We start from the raw sequence: 27,631 nt of genomic DNA on the forward strand, positions 1-27,631 counted from the left end.
TTCCAATAACCATTGTCAAAACCCGTCTGGCTCCTCAACAATGTTAAATGAGAGTACCAGGGGGTGTCAAAGGGGGTCGTTGAAACGTGAGTTTCACCAAGCCTTTGTTTATTCATGGGTGTCTTTAGCATGAGACACATCACCTGGGGTAATCTGCTGAGTAGCATTTTGGGGAGTTCAGAAAGGACATGATTGTAAATCGGCGAAAGCTGATGTCACAGGACAACAGTTTGCCTTTTATGGATTGTGAAGTCCATGTGAAACGGCACATATTTAAAGATACCAGTGTTCAGATTTTGGACATGGAGAAAGAGATAGAGAGAGAGAGAGACAGAGAGAGAGACAGAGAGACAGAGAGAGAGAGAGAGACAGAGAGAGAGACAGAGAGACAGAGAGAGAGAGAGAGAGAGAGAGAGAGTCAAAGTGGAGAAGTCATTTCTGAACCGGGAGGGTCTGCGATCACCATGACCATAAACATATACCCTTTCATGACTGCAAGGCTATTATCACAAATCAAACACAAACACACTTCCCCTTGACTTCAATAAAGGAATATTCCATTTCCAACCATATGTGATATTTTATGCACTGTTATTCTATTGTATTTCCTTTCCCACCCGACTTGTCAAGGCAGATGACCGCCCTGCAGAGTCTGGCCCTGCCCTCCAGAGTCTGGCTCCACCCTTCAGAGTCTGCCCGGAGTTTCTGCCTCAAAGAGGGAGTTTTTCCTCGCCATCGTCGCCTGTGCTTGCGTGGAATCTCTTCGGGTAATCAGCTTCCTTCCATTTTTTTCTTTTACTGCACTGATCTCCGAGGGGAAATTGACCACAATATAGTGTTAGTCACACATGCATAAAATGTTCACAAAAATTAAAGGAACACTTAAAAGAAACACATGATCCCAATATGATACATCAGATCTCAGTATGAAGTTGAATATCTATACAAATAATAACAGGGCAATGTCTTAGGAGCAAAAGGATGCCAAGTCTTTTAATGGAAATACAAGTTTTCAGCCTACAGAGGGCTCATTTGTGTAGACACCCTAAAATCAGAGTGAAATAAGGGATGTGGTAGGCTAGTCCAGTTTTTCAAAAACTTAATGTCTGCAATTCAAAATGCTTTTTAGTATCTTGTGTGGCCCCCACAAGCTTGTATGCATGCTTGACAACGTCTCGGCACACTCCTCATGATACGACGGATGGTGTCTTGTGGTATTTCCTCCCAGATCTGTGTGAGGGCATTCCTAAGCTGTTGTACAGTCTGAGGAGCACCTAATGCACTTAAACATAATGTCCCACAGATGTTCTATTGGGTTTAAGTCAGGGGATCATGAAGGCCATTCAGTTATTTCAATTCCTTCATCCTCCAGGTACTGCCTGCATACTCTTGCCAGATGAGGCCATTGTCGTGCGTTAGAAGGAAACCAGGACCTCCTGCACCAGCGTAGGGTCTGACAATGGGTTTAAGGATTAAAGGATTAAAAAATGGGTTCAAGGATTAAAGGTGACTTTAATCATGTCACTTTTGGCACGTCAATTCCCACAATGATTCAGTGCATAGACTGCACCACACGGAAGAACAGGACCATCGATCTGTTCTACGGTAATGCCAATGAGGCATACACAGCCAACCCCTCCCCCCACTGGGTAAATCAGATCACAGAGTAGTGTACATACAGCCCATCCACATCCTGCTGGTGAAACGGCTGCCTGCACATTCCGGCAGGGCAGGAGATCCTCTGAACCTGAGGAGATGCTTAGGGACTGTTTCCAGACCATGGACTTGATTGTTATTGTGGGCTCACATTGGGAGGATGTCAATGGGTCAGCTCAGTGCTTAACAGATTATTTGAATTTCTGTGTGAAGACGGTGGTCCCTCTCAGGACAGTCAAGTGTTAACCCAACAATAAACAATGGGTAACCAAGGAGGTCAAGGCTGTCCAGAAAGAAATGAAAAAAGCGGGCATTCAGGAGGAAATCAGGAAGGCCCAGCAAGAAGTAACTCTGCCTGAGGGAAGCCAAGGAGGCGTACAGGAAAAGGCTGGAGAGCCAGCTGGGGGGCAGCTAAGTGCGGGAGGTCTGGAGCCACATGAGGACCATCACCAATTACGGGATCCACCAGCATCACCCATGAATCCACTGATTTACCGCTGACCAGATGACATCAAGGCTGAGGAGCTTTCATCCTAGGAAGGCAGCCGGACCACTGAGACTCCTTCAGACCTGTGCTGCTGAACTGGGAGACCCTTTTCAATATTTTCAGTATTCAACCTCAGTCTGCAGTTGGGGAGGGTCCCGTCTCTGTAGAAGACCACTTGCATCATCTTCAGACACAGGCACTATGCTGGATGGATTCCAACTGGTGCAGGCAGACAGGGCGAAACGAGCGGGAAGAGGAAAAGAGGAGGCCTGGCAGTGTTTGTGAGCGATAGGTGGTGTAACCCTGGGCACCCTGTTATGGAACAACAATGTTGTAAAGATATTGAACATGTTAGCGGTCAGTACAGTATGTGGCCATTCTACCTGCCGCAGGGATTCTTGCATGTTATTGCGGCAATAGCTGCGTATGCTCCCCTGACTGCTGGGGGAGCATACTCATGCAGCTTGTGATGTTCTCCACTGCAGGCTGCAGACAGAGACCCACAGGCCCTCATCTTCATTTCTGGGGACTTTAATAGCAGGACTACCAAAGCAGTCATTTTGACTGCTTTAAAAATTTGCAATGTCATAACTTGGTTTTTAAAAAAGCTGTTTACCAGTAGGACCCTGACGTTTCCTGACTCCCAATCACTCACAGTCAATACAGGTAACCTGTACCTTCAATATGCAGCTCCCACTACCTTATGACATTTGACACAATTATCCTTTGCTTTATTTTTCTTACACATTCTTCACTTGGCACTGCCTCCTTTCCATTTTCTGCCTCTCCAAATGGGCTCTTTCGCCTTCATTTGTCGGGTGTTTGCCTTAATTTTGGGGCAACAGTGACTCAGCGGTAGAGTAGGTCATCCAATGATCCCAAGATCAGCAGTTCGATTCCTGCTCCCACCCGGAGTCTGAGCTGACAGAGGTGTCATCTCACCTCCTGCTGAGGCACTCGTGGGCAAGACGCCGTCCCCATTTACAAGTTGCTCAATAGGGGCGCATCCTACCTCCCCCACACTGCATGCCTACAGATCACTTAAGTGTGTGTGTTAGAGCCTCTGCATGACAAAGAACTAAATGTGAAAGAGGATCAAATATAGCATGTAAAATAAAAGAAAAAATTGCCTTAAGCAGAGTTCATTTGCCAGTCGCATTATGAGATTCCTCTGCGACATCGTCTTATTGGTGCATTTCTTGAACAGGATCGAAGCATTTATGGCAGCCAGGTCAAAAATATTATGAAACACCGCCAATGGCCATCTTCATATAGCGGCGTTCACTGAACATTTCCTCTCCATTTGATCAAGCACATCTACCCCAACCTCGGTTCTGTTGTAGTACATAACAGTCTCCAGTTTAGTCTCGTGGCCACTTGTGATGTTGACAGCTTTGTGGATTGTGATTAGAATGGAGACATTGTTCCTTGGTTTACATTGATAGACTTTTATGGTTGCCACATTTCAGCACTTCTATAATTTGCAGGACCCTTTGCTCCTCTTCAGATGCAGAAAATTCTCCTCTACTCTTGTCTGTGTAGGTTCTCAGTTATCCAGGTCATGGTCATCCAAAGCTGTATAAATCAATCCACTGGACTTTAAGAAAGTTTCTTCTTCATCTCAGTTCTTCAGTTCTTCAGAACTTCTTCAGTTCTTCAGAACTTCTTCAGTTCTGAAGGAGCAGGACCACCAGGCTGAAAAACAACTTATTTCCAGGGGCTGAACTCCAGTGGTGCACTGTAGTCACCCTCACGCCCTGTATATCACCACAAACGCATGGGGATTTAGTGCAATCTATTGATTTTTTTTTAAGTACAATAGACTGAACACTCATACACTTTAATCTGTCACATTGTACATAAAATTGCTGTTCATATACTGTATATATTTTACATATTCAATTTTTCTTTTTTTCTTATATTTATCCAACAGCCTAACTGGGACCTTCAGAGGGGTATTTCGTACCATCTCATGTGGAATTGTGTGTCAGCATGACAAGATTCTGATTCTTTTTTAACCAAATGGTCAAGGCGGATGACCGCCTTCAAGAGTATGGGTCCTGCCCGGAGTTTCTTCCTCAAGGAGGGAATTTTTCCCCGCCACTGTCGCTTATACTTGCTCTGGAGGGTTCTGTTGTTTTTCTGTATGTTAAAGTGCTTTGAAATGTCTGACAATGTGATAAAGTGCTATATAAATAAATGTTGATTAATTGATTGAACAGCATGACTGAGTGGCTGAGGCAGAGAGATATGCTAAACTAAGGTCTGACCTAAGTGCCATCCCTTTGGAGTCTGCCACCATGACACTGTTCGTGGACAGCTCCTGCTTTAGAGACGTGGAAGACTACAAGGACAGGCCCTGTTGTTATAGAGTTAAAAAATGATAACAGTGACGTTGTTCAAATGGAACAGTGTGTGCAGCCATGTTCTAAGCCAGTTGGCAAAACCAAAGGCTTTGACAAATGCTTGTGAGTATGCAGATGGTAAAAATGCTAATATCTATACTGATTCTGCTTATGCACATGGGAGGTGTCATTTTAACTACGAAAGTGTCTTGCCTAGTTCAGAGCATGTGAAATTCATGCAATGGTTGAATTGCGTGTGTAAGCCAGAGGATGCTTTTATTATATGTGTCAACAATAATATTCTTTCAGCTAATTTCCCCTAATTTTTTCAATAATTTCTCCTACGGGGGGATGGCTAAAGGATTTCAGTATCAGTAATAGAGACAGGGTTCACTTTGCTGATTTAGACTGTCCCATTCAGTTCACTGGCAAGATTTATTCTTTGATCATTAGTCTATCCATCTTTCCAGATAACCGGTACCATTAATAAAATTATTTTCACTGAGTAAAATATTTACTACTGTCAACATGTGTATCAAGTGAGTGGTGATGGTAAAGCTCAAAAGAAGTGTGAATGGCATGTAATGAGGAGAGAGGAAGAAATAAAAGAAAGGGAATATAATTGAATTTTTCTTTGTTTTCCTTTTCTGTGTGGATTAGAACAGGATGCCAGTCAGGAATCGGGACGCATTTTCTAAAGCATCCTCTATTCGCTCAGCTTAAGTAGGATTGTGTTTCCCTGCTCCAGAGTCCCTGAGGTCGCTGAAAATCAGACAGACTTTTGTGCCACAAAGCAAATATCCATCCATCCATTTTCTTGTAGACACAATGACCGGTAATAGTCTTATCTAAAGCTGCTTCTACCGCTTTGCAGGTCACGAGTGTCCTGGAGCCTATTCTTGCTGAAGCAAATATCTGTAAACAATAAATCAGTAAAAGTCCAGTCAGTTTTTTAGTAAACTAGTGCTCTTTAAGGCTCTCAGACTATAGTATTGGGAGATCATTAAAGTATTCCAATGAATGAATGCCGGCAATATGCCAACACTCACTCACTGGAATACCGCAGCGAAAGAGATTGATTAGGTAATTTAACCTGAAAATAGTTTAGGAGTTTAGAAAGTTATGAATCTGACTGGCAAGCCCCAGCAGCAAGTGGTGCCAGAGTTCGCTCTTCAGCCAGAGTCAAACAACAAAATGCAAGTTTACTAAACTCTGGATCTCACTCTGTCACTAAATCTATTGAATTCTTCATCCTCGATGTCACTTCTGGGAAACTCTGCCAACTCCAGAGGTACAGGTTTTTTTAGACAGAAACTATCTTTCTGCTGCTCAGATACTATTTTAGGCTGCATATTTCACTATTTGCAGCTTGTAATCTGCAGAATATGATATTCCTTTGTGGGCGCATTTATGCTCAGTTGTCTTTATAAATTGATGTGTACATTTAAAATTTCCAGTGTTACAAGAGTAATAGGGGTAGCAAATACTGTCACACAAGACTAGAGCACCTTCTCACAGCTGTCAGTTGGAAAAAAACAAAACAAATAAAAAATATAATAATAATAACAATAGTAATGATAATAATAACAATGAGAATAATAATAATAATAATAATAATAAATAAAAGTCTCACCTGATTGTGAGTTGCAGTACCAGCCAGACCATGAAAAAAGCATCACTTATGTTCTGATGATACGCTAAGCACAGTGTAGTGCATGTCTTACATGCATTGAATGAAGTAATAGACTAGATTAGTAATAGACACGCCCACTGGGTCAAAGACACACTGTTGTTTCGCTCACTAGAAGAGATTAGTTCATGAATGCCAAATTGTTACACTTTATATCTTGTTAATAAAAACTGAAAAGTCATTAAAATGCCATTGAATAAAAAAAGAAAACAGTAACCATTTTGGGCGGCACGGTGGCGCAGTGGTTTGCGCTGCCGCCTCAGAACATGGCGGACGCGGGTTCGAGTCCTGCTCTGTGCGGAGTTCGCATTCTCTCCCCGTGTCTGCGTGGGTTCTCTCCAGGTTCTCCGGCTTCTTCCCACCTCCAAAAGCATGCGCTGCAGGTTGATTGGCCGTTCCAAACTGACTGTAGAAATGAGTGTGTGTGTGCATGGTTGTGTGGCTCCGCGGTGCACTGGCGTCGTGCCCGGAGTATTCCCCGCCTCACGCCCTATGCCGCTGAGATAGGCTGCGTGACCCGCTGCGGCGGATACAGCGGTGGTAATCTGAATCTGCAGTAACCATTTTCAGAACTGCATTTCATAACATCAAAAATTGAAATTCTATAAGTAAATGCCCATTGTAGCATCTTATTTGCCTTATTTTGTTGTCCAACGATGTGGTTGCAAACTGTCACACTCCATGACAGTACCTGTTTAATTTATGCACTCCTGGTTTCATAATCAGATTTCAGTCATATTAAAAATCACACAGACTATTATAGTCTCTTTGTTAACATACATAATTTGACACAGACAATAGCCAACTTAGATCAGGTTATCTATAAGCATGCAGGTCAGCACATCAGAGACCTATCTTTATTCATCTAATTGCATCTACAAGGACATGTTCTTCAAAGTCTTCATCAATGGATGTGATACTTGACTCCATTGCTGACAATGTCTCACAATATTTAATTAGTATAATCATGGCACAGAGTGTTAGCATGATTTCAGAACCATCTTTTGATGTTCTGTCATAATTATTTTGTGATTTGGTGTTAATAACAATGTACATGGTAAATCTAGGAAGACATAAATTTGGAACTGCTGCTTAATACAACCATATCAATTGATAGTTACCAACAACTCAACTGGTGTGGTACAGGACACCATTTGTATGCTTTAAGTTTGATGTTTCTCATCATCCTCCACACTGCTTCATTTTCATCATTTACAGCTGTTACAGATTTTTTCCACAAAATTTTCCTCTGTTAACCTTGAAATACGATAAATCAAGGCTTTAGTTTATTTTGAGTAAGGTGTACTTCTACTCCACCCAGAACAGGCTTTAGGCTTAGAATATTCATTCACTGGGAAAGCATATGAATATCACTTAAATGGAACTGGTACTTCAAACCAGATTATTATATTATGATAATTATTAAACCTACAATCAAGGAAAATAATTACACATACATGAATTGTTGTGAAATTACGTATAGGCAGACTAAAAGAATGATTTTCCTCAATAAGAATTCTAATTTACTGCAGACTTGTATTCTTCTGCTTCTTCCTTGCTAATTTTATATTGTGTCAGAAAACAGAGAACACACTGTCTTATTTAGGATCTCCATCAATCTACGTATTTTATTGTGTATTTTTACAGACCTTTGTTTACAGCCAAATGATCCCCTCATCACTTAAACCATAAAGTGGCAGGAATATTATCATAAACATCTTGGCTCTAAGTTTAAATGTGTGTAACTATAAATACAGAATATAGTATGAGTTTATACACTATTATCATTCAACTGAACTATGTAAAAGCCACTGTACAATGAGGATAGTAGTCTGGCCATCTTCTCCATGGTGGGAGGGGACGGGGGACAGAAGGGGAGGGGAGACAGAGTGGGCCACAAGGCTTGTATTTGAATAAAGCCATGAATGTATTGTTGTCTAGTCAGCATAGATGATGAATCCAGAGAAGGTGCTGTACTTGTTGTTGTTGCCTCCATGAGCTTTTCCTCCATCTAATTTAATGTAGATCTCATCTCCAGGTTCCAGATGCAACACAGCACTGTTACTGGCATAGTCATAGTTCTGGTCAGCATCCTGGGCTATTGCACTGGCACGCACCTATGGAAATGTACACATGAACACAGAACGAACAAATCATTCAGATTAATTTTGACCAAGATTATTGTCACTAGAATGGATAAAAACCTGTCCAAGAAATTAATTTAGGTAGCATATTTTTGTTCATGACACATACAAAATATACTGTCTGTTGAAATTGTGGACATATATAGAGAAAATTTAAGTGGTGAGGTAGCTGCAGATGGTGATGGTGGACCTTTTTTAGAACTGTCATCACTGGGTCCCTCAGAGCGTCCTCTTTCTGCCCAAGGAGGAAGGAGGGCAGGGACTCATCCCTCTGACCAGCAGAGGCGCTGCGACATGGCTGCAATTCATTCAGCGGTTCCCGACTGGCCCTGAGGACCTGGTGTGGCGGCCTACGATGCAGGCAGTACTGGCCCAGTGCTGTGGTCTGGGACTCGATCAGACTCGATCTTCCATGTTTTTATCAGAGTGTTTTTGGAATCTGGGGACTTTTATCCAAGAGGAGACCAGAGGGTTTTAAATTACTCTATTTGATTTTAAAGGAAACTGTTATCAAAGGAGGACATTTTAATGTTAGAACTATTGAAGGAGCATCAGTGGAGTCCAAATTCATTACAGCTAAAATCTCCACGTTCGGACGTGTGGTGGAGATTTATGGATCCACCCTGGATGACACTTCTGGTCTGTCCTCTGCTGGGGATGTAGCCTCTGTTGTGGGGTCGTGTCCTCTGCTGTGGGTGTGACCTCAGTGAGGCTCATCGGAAACCTGTTGAGGAGCTGGAGGAGCCGACTAACCACACAGCAACTGTCTTTGATAGATTTTTATTGTGCAGGCCTTTTAAACTCGAATCATGCTGATCCTTTCCCCGTAGAGTTTGTCTCTTTGCTCTAACGACTCCCTATCAGACCCTATCAGCCACAGTGACAGTAATGGAAAAAAAATTGTCCCCCTGGACTCCAGAGGGTTGAGGGGGACCCTTTGGAGTACTGTTCTGAATGTTGGCCAGAACCACTCCCACAAAACACTTCATAATGATTGGAAAGAGTACTACCGGCCTGAGGTTATTCAGGTAGGTTGGTAGAGAAATGAGAAGGATACAATTTGAATAAATATAAACATGGTCACTTCAGCATTAGCAATTGTCCTTGCCTCAAGCTGAGACGGGTGGGGTTTATTTTGTAATGAGTATCACCAACAGCTTGAAGGTCCCTCTGCCAGTGTCTCCTTAGGTCACTTCACCCGTGTAGTGAGATATTTTAACAAATGTAAGTAATTTTTTTGATTTTTTTGTGATAACCTCCCACCTCACCATTGGCTCGACTAGCCATTTTCTGTTAACTTGTGCATTTTGGGAAATCTACCATTATGGCTTTTAGCTGCAAGGCTTTTAAATAATATTTACCCCCACTGCAATAAGTGACAATAATTCCAGGCATGTTCAAAAGTTAGCAGCTCATCACATAGGTCACATAGAAGGAGAAACAACCTTCACACACATTCATCCCTACTGTCAGTTTGAATTCACCATCCATTCATGGCTGTAAATCATCTCAACTTCAGCAACTTTTCCACCTCAAATGTTACAGTTGACACTAGAGCCTATCCCACCTGACTACGGGGAGTGGCAGGGTACACAAATATTCTGTTTTACTTTGGCTAATCTTCATTCCTATCCACCATGAAGCCACCTTCTAAATGTTCCTCCAACTGATCCCTGCTTTCACTGCAGATCACATTGTCATCTGCGAACATCATGGTCCATGGGGAATCCAGTCTAACTTCATTTGTCACTCAACCACTCTAAATAAGAAAGGTCTCATAGCTGGTCCCTGATCCCAGTCCCAGCTCTACCTTGAACTCCTGTCACACCTGCAGTACACCTCACCTCTTCTGCTGCCCTCGTTCATGTCCTGTACCATTGTAATTGACTCCCCTGCCACTTTAGACTTCCCCTTGCAGCACAGTGTGCCCTTGTTCCTTGTGGTTAATGCGTTCCAGGAACCACATGTGATTAACGAATTACTGATAGAGCGACAAACTATTTATCTTATTATTTATGGTAATTCAAACATTTATTTTACTTTCCCCATACTGATATTAAACCGTATTACCTTTTCCCACACTCTTATCGACTGTTTAAATGATTTTTGTGTCTCACGTCCAAGACTCACGGAATGTAGCACACTTCTGGATGCCATCAGCCAATCGAATGCTTGTACAGTATCACATGACTGCCTACCAAAAATCCACGAAGAGGTGAAGTTGCGAGCGTTAATGCGGGCACACTGTACTACAGTTCCTCTCTGGATACCCTGTCATAGGCTTTCTCTAGATCATCTCTTCCCACCCATGAAACCATATTGTTGCCCAAAGTCCTAAGTCTAGCCTGTACTACTTGTTTCCAAAACCTCATTGTGTGACTCCTCAACATTATCTCATACCTCACCCTAGTTTTAAATAGGGCATGAGCATACGCTTTCTCCATTCCTCGAGCATCTTCTAACCCACTAGAATTATGTTGAACAACCGGGTCAAAAACTCCATAGCTGCGTCTCCTAGATACTTCCATAACCTAACAGGAATGTCATCCGGACTAACTATTGTCCCGTTCTTCATGCTCTTTAGTGCCATTCAAACTTCAACCTTGCTAATCACTGCTACTTGGGGCGGCAGTGGCTCAGTGGTAGAGCAGACGTCTTGAAGACCAGACATTGCCCAGCCCTCGGCAGTTCGATTCCTGCTCCCGCCAAGACATCCTCCGGAGTGTGAACTGACAGTGGGAGGTGTCAGCTCACCTCCGAGCCATTGCTGAGACGCTCTTGAGCAAAGTGCCGGCCCCCCTACAAGCTGCTCGTTTTGGGCACGATCCCTCACGCGACCCGTCACTCTGCCTCCCCAGACATTGTATAATGTCTGATGTTACTAATTGCATGCCTACAGACCCCTATTGTGTTGTGTTTCAGGGGCTTGTACACAACAATGTATATATGTATAAATGGTCTAAAACATACTGTATATGTATGTAACTGTAGTGTGGAGTGAAGAAGACACTTTCTCCGTAGGGGATACTAAAGTAGACTTTCTTTCTTACTTCCTGGTCCACCACACTTGTATCTTCTACTGGACCTTCTCTCTCATTTTCCTCTTTCATCAACTCAAAGTATTTCTTCCATCTACCCAGTACACTGCTGGCACCAGTTATCACATTTCCAACTCTACCCTTCATCACCCTAACCTGCTACCATCTCTATTCTTCTGTCTTGTCAACTTGTAGAGGTCTTTCTTTCCTCCCAAAGTGTCCAACCATGTCATCACATGCCTCTTGTTTGGCCTTTACCACCTCCACTTTGTGCTTGAGAAATACTGATTTGTCTTCATTAATTCTGCATGGTAAATGACTGTGGAATGCTGACTGAATAGTATGTGTGTAGCCAAATGTTTTTTGTTGACATGATATTTTAAAACGGAATGTTGCGGAGAAATTAATTCATGCTTTTATCTCTTCCAGACTAGATTACTGTAACTCACTTTTTTCAGGCTGCCCCAAAAAGTCTCTGAACACACTTCAACTAATCCAGAACACTGCTGCCCGTGTTCTGACCAGGACCAGTACCTGAGACCATATTTCTCCTTTGTTGACTTCTCTGCACTGGCTTCCTATGAAAGCTAGGATAGATTTTAAAATACTGCTCCTCATTTACAAAGCCCTTCATGGCCAGGCACCGACCTATCTGAAGGCACTTTTAGTTCCATAGAATCCATCAAAAGCATTACACTCTCGATATACCGTACTGGCCTCCTGTGGTTCCTAGAATATACAAAAGTAGGACGGGGGCTAGAGCCTTTAGCTATCAAGCCCCTCTATTGTGGGACCACCTCCCTCCCTCAGTTCGGGAGGCAGACATCCTCTCATTATTTAAGACTAGACTTAAAACATTTCTTTTCAACAAAATTTACAATTAAGGCAGCTTAGGTTGCTAAGTATTTTTTTTATAGACCTACACTGCTGGAGACCCAACATCCAGACTTACTGAGCTCCTCTCTACTCCTGCTTCTTTCTGAATATCTCTGTTACTCTTCCTAGTCTCCAATCACACCTTACTAACTCAACTTCTTCCCTGGAGTCTCTGTGCTCTATGTCCTTACAGGTTTTCTCAGGTTCATCCCTCATCCACCCATCCGCTGTGGACCTGCTCTTCCTATCCCACCAGTATCACCCATCACCTAACCATCGGCTAGAGTCCTGCTGCCTTTCTTCCTCTGTGCCACCATGTGTTCCACCCCTCATCCACCCACCCGATGTGGACCATCTGCTGTGGAGCTTCTCCTCCAAGCCCAACACTATCACCCTTCATCTATCCATCGGCTGGGGTCCTGCTGCCTTTCTTCCTCCGTACCACCATACAGTCATCCATGCAGCTGTAATTGTGGCTTGAATTTACCAACTACATGATGGGGAATACTGTATGTATCGAAGGCAACAACCCATGATTAAGCGCTATAGAAATAAAATTTCATCGATTGAAAATACCTGGGTAATGGCTTTGACAACATACTGAGGTTCTCCTCAGTATGAGGAGGTTCTCCAACACTAGAGGATCCCGAGGAAGTGCCACCAGAGAATGTCCCCACTCAAGAAACTGAACATCTGACATTCTACTACATATTCATTGAAAGTGTTTTCACTTTCTCCATATTGTTTTACTATCACTGTATCACACTTAAGGACAGTAACAATCATCACAACATTGTCAAGGTTATTAAGGTTAAGATTGTTGGTCTTTCTGCTCACCAACTGAGTAATGAGTACGAGCAGCAGCCAAACAGCGTGGCCTGTCAAAGTCCCCGTGACCAACACTGAGCACACTTTGTTTCCAGCATTTGATCCACTGCCATCTGGATGATGGTTCCGCTATTGAGCCAGTAAGGCCCAGAGGGGAAGAAAGACCTTTGTTTCCTAACGCTATTCTCCCCGTGAAGTCTAAGGGGCTGATATAACTTCTTAAGATTTTAGCTTTGTGCAATACTGTCTCATATGCAACATTACCATGCCATTCAGATATGTTGCTCATCCTGCTGTTTACTGCGCATGTGCGAGCTGGCCACAGATTTTTCATCTGCTCTGTTGAATTTTTTGTTTTTATAGTTTTTTTTCATCTTGTCTACGTCTTTACTTTTCTTTCTTTTATCATGATGGACAGTACTACGTTTATGTATTCCAAAGAAGAAATGCTGTCCCTGAAGGTTAGAGGGGAACCAGGGGTTCGCGATCTCATTCCCACCAACATCCAGCAGAGGTACAGAGGGATCCGAGGAGGTAAACAGAAGCAGGCTAGGCTAACAGCTAGAGCTACTAACTGCTGGCAGGTCAGATCCTCGGTTTCCTTGGTCATCATGGAGAATGTAAACTCGCTGCCCAACAAGGTGAACGAACTGACGGCGCTGTGCAGGACTAAGCAGCACTACAGGGAAACCAGCTTGTTTGTGTTCTCTGAGACGTGGCTGACGGACTTCGTAACCGATGTTAACATCGGACTGACCGGCTTTTCCACGGTGCGAGTGGACCGGGACACGAACACCACTGATAAAAAGAAAGGAGGTGGTCTGATAATACCGTACTGGCCTCCTGTGGGGCTTGGGATGCACTGGGGATGCACTGTGGAATACTTTGTGGGGGCCTTTGGTGTCGGTCTACAGTTGGTTTTCATCCACTTATTCTTATGTCTTCTTCCCACGCATCTTCTATGTCATATTATGTTTCTTCCATGTTCTTACGCTTCCTTTTTTATGTTATGTGCACTGTTATGGTAATTAATTATGTAATTACCGTATTGGCCCGAATATAAGACGACCCTGATTATAAGACGACCCCTCTTTTTCAAGACTTTTTGAACACCAAATTTAATTTTTATACAGAAAATAATTACAGTACATCTGAAACAAATGATTTTAACAATTTATTTGAGAGAAAAAGCACCACGGAAAGCTTTTCTCTGACTATGAGCATTTTTTAGGCAATCTTTTTGAGCTCTCCATCTCTGTACATTACACTCTGACACCATATTTCACAGCCGCTTTGCAATTGTTTGAAGACTCTGCCTCATTTATCACCATCATCTTGAAGTTTGCATCATAACTTCTCAGCTGCCGGTTAACCTGGTCAATCTTCGACCCACTTTTCTCCAGATTGTCGCAACGTTTCTCCATTTTCTGTTATCTCTTCTCTTATTTTCTTCTCTTTTCTTTCTTACCGCTATTTTTTATTTTTATTCTTCGTTACAGGGGTTCGCTTTGGCCTGCGGAGTTAAGTTCAGCATTCGCTTTAAATATATCTGGCGCCATCTAGCGTTGTGAATGGGTACAATGTCTAGACCCCGAATGTAAGACGACCCCCACATCTTGTTTCAATGCAAAAAACACCGTCTTATATTTGGGCCAATATGGCAATTATGTAATGTCTTTTTGTCTGTGTCAGTCACTGCTATGCGTACTTGTATTTTTTGTGAGTAGATGTTACTCTGAATTTTCTTCAGAATAAATAAAATGTCTGTCTGTCCGTCCGTCCGCTTGTCTAATTGCTGTTTCAATACATTTGCTTGTAAATGACTTGCTTTTCATTTCTGGCTACTGTTATTTACATCTTTCTAGCTATTATTTACATCTTCACATAATCTGTGATTTTATGTTTTTTATTTTTTCCAGACAAAAAAAATACCCAAATCATGTGTCATTAGTAACCCTTTGAAATAATCACGCTTTTTTGAAATTTTCATGGAAAAGTAGGTGAAAATGTGTGTTTTATGATCAGTCACAGATGTGACCGGTGGGATAATGTGTTGTACAACCATTGAAAGTATGCATAATAAATTAGTCATCCAACAGCAGGGCTAATTAAACTAAATTGTTCAAGGTGCCATTTTGTCAGAAACCCAAAGGGAAACCCTGGCTTTCATACTGAACATGTTTCTCATTTACAGTATACCTTTAACTCAAATCACTTTCAAATTATAACATTTTGAAATCGTGATATCCAAATTTTATATTTTCTTGAAAAAACTCCAGCGCTTAAAGGGTTAAAGAGTGTATAGTAAATAAAGTCACCCTACAGAAACCTAAACAGCAGCCCACACTTCCCCCACTCCACCCCTAAACCAAAACACCAAAAGCACCAAAAGACAAAATAAGAAAACACTCATCCAGATATTTCAACACTTTAGTGCAACTTTCAACATCAACTAGTGCAACATCAATTTAGTGCAACATCAATAGTGCAACTTTCTTTAGTGCATCATTAACACCAACAAAAGACAACAAATAAAATATTTTCAAGCTTTCAACTTTCAAGCAAAGGTTATATTGACTTAAAAAAGGGTATAAAAAAAAAGAGGTAGCCATTAATAACATGTTTTCAAGAAAAGTGCCTTTTCACTCTACAGTCCATGATACATCTTGAAGCACTCAATGTGTAGTGGTGCCTTGTATTTCTCACAATCATAGGTAGTGCGCTAGTCACAACGGCGACATCTCTGGAAACGCTGTATGGTGTTTATTGGCCAGTGCAAAGCATTATCATATCTTGCCTGATCTTCAACAGAAGTAGCCATTAGAGATTTCCTTCCGTGGCGGAGTGGTTTCGTGCCAAAGCTTTGCATAAGGGACTGTGCGACGATGCGTTGGAAGGTTAGCAGGTCGACGGTCCCTCCCATGATGTCTCGGTAAAAGAGGTGGCTGTTCACAAGAGAACTGTTGAGTGCCCATGCTAAGATGGGCCACCACCACTTCTTCAATCTGATTGACATGCTGTATCTTGAAACCTGTTGGTCATGAAGGTCAACACCACCCACGTGCTTTTTGTATCTGCTGATACACCCTCTCACTGTTTAAGAGTAGACTTAAAACTATTCTTTTTCATAAATTTTATTAATTAATGGCAACTTAGGTTACTACGTTTATATTCATATAGACCTACACTGCTGGAGACTCAACATCCAGACTCACTGAGTTCCTCTCTCCTCTCCCTTCTCTCCAACCATCTCTGTTACTCCTCCTCCTCTCTGAAGTCACTCTCCAAGTCTCCAATCACACCGTACTAACTAAACTTCTTCCCTGGAGTCTCTGTGCTCTATGTTATCCCAGGTTTTTCTCAGGTTCACCCCTCATCCGCCCATCTGCTGTGGCCCTGCTCTTCCCATCTCACCAGTACCACCCCTAACCTAATTATCGGCTGGGGTCCGGCTTCCTTTTTCCTCCGCACCACCATACTGTTCCACCGCTCATCCACCCATCCGCTGTGGACCATCTGTTGTGGACCTGCACCTCCCATCCACCAGTATCACCCCTCACCTAACCATCGACTGGGGTCCTGCTGCCTGTCTTCCTTGGTGTCATCTTACTTTTCCACCCCTCCGCCCAGCCGCCGTGGACCTTCCTCTGTGGACCTGCACCTCCGAGGCCACCAGTATCACCCCCATCTCTCCATGTGCTGTGCACCTTATCCTCCAAGCCCACCAGTACCACCCCTCAACTATCCATCGGCTGGGGTCCTGCTTCCTTTCTTCCTCCGTGCCGCCATACAGTCATCCACACAGCTGTAATTGTGCCTTGACTTTAGCAACCTTAACCATATTGATACTGCCTCTATCTGGCCTATCTGTCACTCTCTCTCTGTCTCTCTCTCTCTGTCTCTCTCTCTCTGATGCTGTTCTTGTCTTCCTTTGATTTCTTTTCCACCCAACCGGTCGAGGCGGATGGCCGCCCAAGAGTCTGGGTCCTGCCCGGAGTTTCTTCCTCATGGAGGGAGTTTTTCCCCGCCACTGTCGCTTATGCTTGCTCTGGAGGGTTCAGTTGGGTTTCTCTGTCTGTTAAAGCGCTTTGAAATGTCTGCTGTCATGATTAAGCGCTATATAAATAAAACTTGATTCATTGAACTTGATTGATACAGGTTGGTTGTTTGACTTTCTCGATGGCATGCTGCTGCCTGTTCCATCTATTGATGGTCGCCTCACTGTATTTATCTTCCATGTTGCTTGCCACTGTGACAATATTGTTGTCCTTCCACCGAACCATCAGCTCCTCTCCTTGACAGAGTACTTCAGTGGTTCCTCGGGGGAGCTTCATGAAGGTCTTCTGAGATGTGAATGTGACGTTAAACAGACAGTTCTGCCTTACAGTTCCAGAACTCCCATATCCTCTTTTTGTCATCTCATCGAGGAGGGAAAGGGTGGTGAAGATGTTTCCATTGAAGAAAATGCAACCTTGAGGCACCTGAGCTTGCTCTGCCTGACTGAGGACAACACTGGGTCCCTGACCAAGTCTTCTGACTTTCCTCTGCTGGTGACTGGTGGCTGCTGAGTTCTCTGACTGTCCCCTACGGCAGCTAGAGACCCTTGAGTCTTCGGACTGGCTCCCCTGGCAGCTAGTGGCTGCTGAGTCTTCTGGCTGGCTCTCATTGTTATGTTGTGTTGGAGGGCCGGTATGGTGGATGGGAGAAAGGGGTGTGGTGATGAGGTCACCGTCATCGTCATCTACTTGCAGAAGTTCAGCATTTGCGTTCAGTAGCCTGGCTGGCAAATGGCCTTTGCCCCTCATAGCCCATGTCTGACCCATCGCTATCACAATCAGTTAGGACAGCCTGTTTCTCACTTTAAGGTATCAGTGCAATGTTGCATGTCTTTCCTGGGGGCTCATCTTCATCCAACATATCTAGTATTTGAGCCAGGTCAAACTGAGAGATAACAGGAGAGAAAGAGAAAAATGTGAAAAAATGTGTGTGGTTGATGATGAAGAGGGATGTGCCTTGCCCACCATGTGGGCCCCCAGTTCACAGTTACTGTATATCTGCTTTTCGTGCATTTGGCTACGACTGCTTTCTGCCTGCTTAGCTCTGTTCCTAACTGACATAGTATTGTCTTTTTTTTCTCTATTGTTACTGTGTAATTTTTATATGTATTTATGCATTGATTGTGAGCAAATGATATACAGAATTTCCCTCAGGATCAATAAAGTATCCATCCATCCATTCCCCCATCCATCTATCCATCCATTCACCCATCCATCTATATTACCATTTATTTCAACACTTATACAATTACTTCTTTCATATTACCTCCACAGCAAATACTCATGAGGCGGTTAAACACTTCAGAGAGATTGCCAGCACATCATGAGCCACACAAATGTCGAACAACCACTCACGCACACCTACGGACAATTTGGAAACAACCAATTCCACCTGAATTGCATGTTTTTGGAGATGGGAGGAAACCAGGGAACCCCAAGAGAAACAATGCAGCAACAGGAAGAACATACAAACTTTGCAAAAAACAGAACCGTCTTGCTCTGAGGCGACAACACTACCCACTACACCACCGTACACTTTTCCATGTATGTTGTTCATCATTATGAAAAATAGAAGAAGAATTTTTTTTAGATGTCTAGCATCATCCCTTTGGTCAGAAAACCTTATAATCTGCACTGCAGCAGCTTCTGCATGCAGTGGTCACGTGAGGTCATATGTCACTGGCGACATACTTTGCTTCATCAGTTAGGGCAGCCATTAGAACACACATCACCGAAGCCATAAACCCAGAAAAGAACATGGTGACCTGTGAAGTGAACAGTTATGCCAACACAACAAGACATAAACACAAAGACAAGAACCTATCCTTCTTTAGAATACCTTCTGGGAAGCTAGGAAGGAAATGGAGAGCAAGAATAAACAGGGTAAAAATGACCAAAGATCCGAGGATCTGTCATGAGCACCTGGATGATTTCCAAAGAGATTTGAAGGTAAGATCAATTTTGGATAGTATTTATTCTGAATTCCAAAGGTTAGGTTGATAATTAATTCATGTCTGGAGCTACTGGAGGTATTGCAAAAATGTTTTTATGACCAGATTATCCTGCGATTATGGCACTGGCGAAAAGTAAACAATATCAAAAATGATAGACAGGATCTTACTGAAAAGATCTGTGAAACTGAAATAAAACATACAAAAACAGCATGTCAGGCCCTGATCCTTATACATTCGTAAATACAAAACATAATAACATGTAGTTGATATCAACTCCACACAGTAACGAATGGCGGTTAGCTAAATGCTAACATACTATGAAAATTGCCATCGACGGGCTACCACGTTAGCATCGGTAGCGCGATTTACTTTTCCATACACACAGTAAACCCAAACGGGACATTATAACTAGTGGATATCTCTGTCAGAATGTGATTCAGATGAAGATACCTGGGATGAGCTGCTAAATGTCCAAACTCTCATCCTCCGCAGACATCGGGTGATAATTATACGGGATAATTACCCCCCCCCCCCCCAGGTGAGTTCACTGGGAACTCGTCCTCAATATCTAATGATGATGACATGATTTTAGGTGATATCCTGATCAATCAATCAATCAATTTTTATTTATATAGCGCTTAATCATGGCAACAGACATTTCAAAGCACTGTAACAGACAGAGAAACCCAACTGAACCCTCCAGAGCAAGCATAAGCGACAGTGGCAGGGAAAAACTCCCTCAATGAGGAAGAAACTACGGGCAGGACCCAGACTCTTTTGGGCAGCCATCCGCCTTGACCGGTTGGGTGGAAAAGAAATCAAAGGAAGATAAGAACAGCATCAGAGAGAGAGACAGAGAGAGGCAGATAGGCCAGATAGAGTCAGTGTCAATGTGGTTAAGGTTATGTTTCCCACTGCTAAAGTCAAGGCGCAATTACAGTTGCGTGGATGACTGTATGGCGGCACGGAGGAAGAAAGGAAGCAGGACCCCAGCCGATGGATAAATGAGGAGTGGTACTGGTGGGCTTGGAGGAGAAAGTCCACAGCACATGGAGAGATGGGGGTGATACTGGTGGGGTTGGAGGTGCAGGTCCACAGAGGAAGGTCCACAAAGGATGGGAGGATGAGGGGTGGAGCAGTATGATGACACAAAGGAAGAGAGGCAGCAGGACCCCAGGTGAGGGGTGATACTGGTGGATAGGAGGTGCAGATCCACAGCAGATGGTCCACAGCGGCTGGGTGGATGAGGGGTGGAACAGTATGGTGGCGCGGAGGAAAAAGGGAGCCGGACCACAGCCGATGATTAGGTTAGGGGTGGTACTGGTGAGATGGGAAGAGCAGGGCCATAGCGGATGGGTGGATGAGGGGTGAACCTGAGAAAAACCTGTGAGGACATAGAGCACAGAGACTCCAGGGAAGAAGTTGAGTTAGTACGGTGTGATTGGAGACTTGGAGAGTGAGATCAGCGAGGAGGAGGAGTAACAGAGATGGTTGGAGAGAAGGAAGAGGAGAGAGGAACTCAGTGAGTCTGGATGTTGAGTCTCCAGCAGTGTAGGTCTATAAGAAAAGAAAAACAAAACAAAACAAAACAAAAAACAAAAACGTAGTAACCCAAGTTGCTTTAATTGTAAAATTTATCAAAAAGAAAAGTTTTAAGTCTTAAATAGTGAGAGGGTGTCTGCCCCCTGAACTGAGGTAGGGAGGTGGTTCCACAATAGAGGGGCTTGATAGCAAAAGGCTCTAGCCCCCGTCCTACTTTTGTAAATTCTAGGAACCACCAGTAGGCCAGTATGTTGAAAGCGTAATGCTCTAGATGGATTATATGGAACTAAAAGTTCCTTCAGATAGGTCGGTGCCTGGCTACGAACGGCTTTGTAAGTGAGGAGGAGAATTTTAAAATCTATCCTAGCTTTCAAAGGAAGCCAGTGCAGAGAAGCCTACACAGGAGAAATATGGTCTCAGGTACTGGTCCTGGTCAGAACACAGGCTGCAGCATTCTGAATTAGTTGAAGAGTCTTCAGAGACTTTTTGGGGCAGCCTGAAAAAAGTGCATTACAGTAATCTAGTCTGGAAGTGATGAAAGCGTGGATTAATTTCTCTGCATAATTCCGTTTTAAAATATGCCTGATTTTAGCAATGTTTCGGAGATGGAAAAAGGCCGTTCTAGAAACCTGCTTAATGTGTGTGTTAAACGAGAGATCCTGATCAAAGATGACACCAAGGTTCCTCGCAGTGGTTTTGGCCTCAAACGTGATGTCATCCAAGGCTATTACATCACTTGGCACTACATCCCTAACAGTTTTTCGGCCGAGCACAATGACCTCAGTTTTATCAGAATTTAGATGCAAAAAGTTATTGGTCATCCAATCTTTAATCTCTTTGATACACGCCTGTAATTTGCACAACTGATTGACTTCATCAGGTTCAATCGAGAGATATAATTGCGTATCATTGGCATAACAATGGAAATTGATGGAGTGTTTCCTTATCAAATTACCCAGAGGAAGCATGTAAGATAAACAGTATTAGACCGAGAACCGAGCCTTGAAGAACTCCATAGCTAACTGTAATTGACTGAGAGGAATCCTTATGAACGGTCAGTTAAATAGGACTTAAACCACATCAGTGCTGATCCCTCAATACCAATTGTTTGGTCCAGTAGTGACAGAAGAATATTGCGGTCAATTGTGTCAAACGCCGCACTAAGGTCCAAGAGAACCAGTATAGAAACAAGTCATCTGTCTGAAGCGGTTAGAAGGTCATTGCTAACCTTGACAAGTGCTGTTTCCGTACTATAATGTTCCCTGAAACCTGAATAAACTGTTGGATTTAAGGAAATCACATAACTGATTAGCGAATATTTTCTCCAAGATTTTAGATAAAAACGGGAGATTTGAGATGGGTCGATAATTAATTAGAACAGTAGGGTCCAGGTTAGGTTTTTTGAGAAGTGGCTTGATTACAGCTACTTTAAAGGACCGTGGTACATATCCAGTAGATTAAGACATGTTAATTATATTAAGGAAGTGGTTGCTAAGTAAAGGTAGGGCTTCTTTGATGAGTTTAGTTGGAATTGGATCTAACAGACAGAAGGATGGTTTAGCTGAGGAGATTATTTTAATCAGCTGACTGATCTGTATTGGAGAAAAGACATCCATCAAGAACCAAAGGGTTCAGGAGTCAGCTGTGTGTTTTCCAGATCGAAGGGACCTAAAGAAGGACCAGAGTTTGAGGACAGGACGCCATTAATTTTGTCTCTGATGAGCAGGATCTTATTAATGAAGAAATTCATAAAATCATTGCTGCAGAGACTTGATGGAATACTAGGCTCAAATGCACTGTAGTTCTTTGTCAGTCTGGATACAGTACTGAACAAGAATCTGTGATTGTTTTATTGTCCTCCATTAATGATGAATAATAGGCTGCTCTAGCAGAACGAAGTGCCTTCCTGTATTTATGTAAACCATCTTGCCACGCAGTGCGGTATTCTCCTAGTTTAGTAGAAAGCCATTTCTACTGAGGCTATCATTGCTGTCATCTACGTGAATATTGAAATCACCAACAATAATGACCTTGCCAGTTTTAAGAATTAAACTAGTTAAGAAATCGGCAAATTCAGATAGAAAGTCACTGTATGGACCAGGACGACGATAAATGATGACAAATAATAGGGGCTGAAGTAGTTTCCTGATTGGGTTTGATAGGCTCAGACTAAGACTGTCAAATGAATTGAAGATAATTTTTGGTTTAGGGCTCAATTCTAGCGAGGAATTAAAAATAGATGCAACTCCGCCACCTCTGCCTGAGACTCGAGGGATCTGATAATTTAGGTGACTGGGAGGAGTAACTTCATTTAGGGAAAAATACTCATCCTCACTAAGCCAGGTTTCCGTTAAACAGAATAAATCTATATGATAATATGATATAATGTCATTTATTAAAATAGCTTTTGAAGACAGAGATCTAATATTTAGGAGACCACATGTTATTGTTTTGTACACCGGAGCTGTTGAAGTCCTGGTTTTGATTTTTATTAAATATGGATGTCCAGTTGCCTTCCTCTGGACCTGAAATGACTTAAATTTGCATGAATTAACTTTAAACGGTCGAGGGACAGACACAGTCTCAATGGTGTGTACAGTGGGTGACAATACAGTAGGTGAAAGTGTAGTGGGTGACCGTTCTAGGAGTGCAGAGACCTGTTTAAGACTGATAAATAATAGTTTAAAATGTTGGCTCGTTACGTTGTTGCTTGCTTTATTGGCATTCACCCCGATGTCTACGATTGCATCACTTCTGTTGTCATGGCGCGCTCCATAACTTGAGATAAATTTCGTTTTTCTAAGTCCCCATTGCTCATAAAAAAATTAAAATGCCACCAAGCCTTTTATTTTTACGTATGTACTTCAAATACAGACTGGTTCATTTCGACTTTACTGTCCCTTTAAGGTGTTGTACCTCCCATCTAACACCACCTGAGCTTCTTCTCATGTTCTATCAGATGTTCTATCTCATGTTCCGTCATTTCCAGTGTGCTGTCATACGCCATTGTGTGTTGGGGTGGCGGGGCCAGGAAAGGAGACATGGACCGTCTTAACACACTCATCCGCAGTTCAGGCTCAGTGGTCGGGCCGAGCCTGGACTCTGTGGACCACCTCCACCTCACTTCCCTGGATGATCACTGGCTGTGGAGAGGGGGGTGCCTGCTAGATATCCAGCACCATCTCCTTCGTCTTGGAGACGTTGAGCTAAGCTGGTTCTGGTGGCACCACTCCACAAAGTCGGCCACCAATGTCCCGTACTCGCCCTCCTCTCTCTCCCCGAATACATGCTACAATCGCAGTGTCATCGGAGTACTTCTGTATGTGGCATGTATCCGAGTCGTGCTTGAAGTCCGACGTGTAGGAGGCGAAGAGAAGGGGGGAGAGCATGGTCCCCTGTGGTGTCCCCGTGCTGCTGGTCACCATAGAACACCATAGAAGTATGTCCCCCATATGGACGTACTGGGGTCTATCTGTTAGATAGTCCATGATCCAGCTCATGAGGTAGGGGTCCACAGCCATGGAGGTCAGATTATCCTGCAGGAGCTGGGGCTGGATGGTGTTGAAGGCACTCGAAAAGTCAAAGAAGAGTGCCCTGACAGCACAGCCCCCAACGTCCAGGTAGGAGAGCACACGGTGGAGTAAGTACAAGACGGTGTCATCCACCCCAATCTGGACATGTTAGGCGAACTGGAGAAGGTCCATTGCACCCTGCACATGTGGACGCATGACCTCCAGTACCAGTCGCTCTAGGGTTTTCATTACATTGGAGGTAAGAGCGACCGGTCAGTGGTCGTTGAGCTCAGTAGGGCGTCCTTTCTTGAGTACAGGGACAATGCAGGAGGTCTTCACCAGCCGCAGACTGGGGTTGAACAATCACTGCAGGGGGCCCTCTAGTTCCAAAGCAGAGGCTCGGAGGACACTTGGGGAAACCTGATCCGGTCCAACCGCCTTATAAGGACGGAATCTCTGCAGCGTTGTTGTCACCAGGTCTTCCTTGATGACGGTCTCAGAGACGTGTATTTTGAATAAATACACCTCTCTAATTATAGCAAGTAGAGAGGTGTAAATACATATCTAACAAAGTGTGCTTATCTTTTAATTACAATTAAATGCTTTTTCTGGAACAAATAAAGCATTCCTGCAACTACAGTCATTTCACATAGTGTGCAATAGTATTTATTGAATTGTTTGGGTGACATTTTGACTAGACAAATCTGAATAGTTAGGTTTTACGAAGTTGTATTTTTAAAAGGCTGTAACCATTAATTTCAAGTAGTCCCCACACTAGTTTTTCTAGCTCTGCGGTGCACTGGTGTCACGCCCGGAGTGTCCCCTGTGTCGCACCCCAGTCAGCGGGGATAGGCTCCAGCGACCCGCAACAGCGGATGAAGCGGGTCTAGAAAATGAATGAATGAATATTAACGTCTGGTAAAGGACAATTATCAAATAACCTGTAAAGAACAAACTTTCCTACAAAATGTATCACAAGTTACTCCAATTTGCTCTATTTTAGATTACTTTTTTTCAGCGTCAAATTATTTCAAAGTCTGGGGACATAGTCAAGACCCATTGCTTCTTTGTGTCTATTGTTCAGTTATGCCACACTGTCTTTATATCACATCCTTTCAGCCTGTCAGTCAGCTACTGCAGTGCTGGTGCACAAAACAGAAAACACACATGGGATTAAGGCAGTGAAGCTGCACACCATGTCAAATCAGATGCTGAAAAACATGTTTCAATTAGATCCACTGCCACTGACACTTTTCAGTCAGTTCAAGGGGGAAAATGTATTTTTGAGGGATAAAACCATGGATAACTTACCCATTCTCTTGATTCATGATGTCAGGCCATTGCAACAAGTGAAGTCATCCATGTTGACTTCGGACAGTCAACAGGAATTTATTTAATGTTAAACATTTTCAATATTATCATCTTTGGGTCTCTCTCTCTGTCTTTGAAGGGGCCAGAGAGACAGCCCCAGGAAGGGTAAAGTCTCTCCTGTAGAAGGACGAGGAGGTTGATGATATTGTGATAGACGAGGAATTATTAAAGATAGCTCTTAAGGAAAAACACACAAAAAAAGAATGGATAAAGTGAAGAAAATTGCTAAAGAAACACCTGAGACACCTCCTGAAGTAGCTCGGAGAAAAAAAATGACAACAGTCTGAAAGAGGCCGTAACAAAATATTATGATTCGCAATAGATAAAAAAAATTCTGCAAGAGACAAAAGGTTCAAGGGCAAAAGAAAAAAAAAGTTCCTGACCTCAACATGTTTCTGGATAGCGTCAGCTTTTATATGAAAATTAAAATGAGAAGTGATGAGCCAGTTTTTACAGACCAAGAGTTTTATAGATTTAAAAAACTAAGGAAAGAAGTAAAAGACATGATTGTAGAAGAGATTATTGTGGTGAACGCATAATTGTTTTTTTTTCTTAAATGTGTCTGTTTTTTTTAGTTTGATAAATGTTAAGAGGTTAGATGTTTCTTTTTTCAGAAAACGCACAGTAATTATTGAAAATCCTCTTTAAGTGAATCTCTTTTGGATTTCATGTCAACGTAATTATTCTGTAATTTGACCTTTATGAATAAACGTGATGTTAAAAATCAAAGTCTCTCTCTCTCTCTCTCTCTCTCTCTCTCTCTCTCTCTCTCAAATTGACCTTAAATAACTTAAATAAATAGTTCTAGGCAAGGAAACACTGTTAATTTTGAAGCTTCAAAGTTGTTAATATGCGGGTCTGCTGGTTGGCAATGAACCTAACAGCTTTAATCAGGCTCCCGGTGCTCATACAAACATTTGTTGAAAAGAATATGAAGTAGTGTAAGAAAAACTAGAACCAAAGAAATAAAATTTAAAAAAACAACCACATAAAGAGTAATGAAAATCATTGCATTCAATTTGGTCAGGATCTAAGACGAAGCTTCTGGAGTCCTTTTAAATCGTTTAACTAAGTTAAATCCAGTCCACACTGGATTTGTATTTGAACCGATCTGTTTGAATGGACGCGTCTGTCTCGTTTGCCTCCTTACCTGATTGTTCTTGCACAGATCGGCCCACATGCTGGTTCCATCCCCCCCGCGCATCAGAACGTGGTAAGTGAAGAAATAAATCCCGGGGATGGAGCACGTGAACCTCCCGGTGTTCGGGTCATAGTGGTTTCCCAGGTTGGTCACTTCGTCGTCGAACTTGAGAACCTCATAACCTTCGTGTTGCTTTTTAAGTCCCACGTAGAAGGCGATCTTCGGGACTGTGCTGTAGGTGGCCGCGCTGATCGCCCCCGCAGCGGCGCTCGGTCCCGGCTGTCCGGGTAAGCCGGGTCGACCCGGTTCCCCTTTCTCTCCGGGAGGTCCTGATGAACCAGTTGGTCCCGGCTCACCTGGAGGTCCCATCGGACCCGCTTTACCCGGACGACCTGTTTCCCCTTTCGGACCTTGGATAACAGTGGGGATGGACTGCGCAGCGCCGCCGTCTCGGACCGTGTGCGCGGCGGCGGTGCTGGAGGGAGACTTGGTCCCGTACGGATCACACACCATCCTGCAAGTACCGAGCATTTCGTAGCGAGCCGGCGTCCCCGCTGAGCTGACCAGAACGGGAATCAGGATGACCAGAAGCAGAACCATAACGACCCCCAGGACACCCGCTGCGACCGCCCGCTTCCTGCTGACCAGCCAGGTCAGACCGGAGCGATCGTGTTGTCTTTTGGGTGAAATGTTGCTGCCGGAGAGGTGAACGTCCAGAGAAACGAGTGTAGCTGAGCCACACTTTGTTGTCTTGTTGGTAATAAACTTTTGAAAGAAGCACCCCTCCCCTCGGCGATGTCTCCTCGGTATTTCCGACGTTCGCCCTGGACGCGGGGACTTCAACGCTCCCAGATTCCCAAAACCTCTGGATTGTGCTGCTCTGGGACAGAAGCACGGAGACGGTCTGAACCCAGTTTGGTTCTGAACTCTAGATGTTCAGCATCTGGCTCGTTTCTGAGAGGGAGAAGCATTACTTGTAGCGTCTGCAGGA

General features: G+C 43.3%; 2 protein-coding genes across 2 annotated transcripts; both read right to left on the minus strand.

Moving 5' to 3' along the window:
• Positions 1–7,840: 7,840 nt before the first annotated feature.
• On the minus strand, positions 7,841–27,537 carry c1ql3a (complement component 1, q subcomponent-like 3a). The gene is made up of 2 exons (XM_068304216.1): positions 26,650–27,537; positions 7,841–8,295 (listed from the first exon to the last, which is right to left on the minus strand). The coding sequence occupies exons 1-2, from the start codon at positions 27,238–27,240 to the stop codon at positions 8,116–8,118; spliced, it is 771 nt and encodes a 256-aa protein (XP_068160317.1). The 5' UTR covers positions 27,241–27,537; the 3' UTR covers positions 7,841–8,115.
• Positions 22,376–25,456, minus strand: LOC137587872 (uncharacterized). The gene is made up of 4 exons (XM_068304547.1): positions 25,440–25,456; positions 24,079–24,210; positions 23,910–24,030; positions 22,376–23,429 (listed from the first exon to the last, which is right to left on the minus strand). The coding sequence occupies exons 1-4, from the start codon at positions 25,454–25,456 to the stop codon at positions 22,566–22,568; spliced, it is 1,134 nt and encodes a 377-aa protein (XP_068160648.1). The 3' UTR covers positions 22,376–22,565.
• Positions 27,538–27,631: the final 94 nt, after the last annotated feature.

This window comes from Antennarius striatus, chromosome 20 (genome assembly GCF_040054535.1).
Source record: "Antennarius striatus isolate MH-2024 chromosome 20, ASM4005453v1, whole genome shotgun sequence".
NCBI lineage: Eukaryota > Metazoa > Chordata > Actinopteri > Lophiiformes > Antennariidae > Antennarius > Antennarius striatus.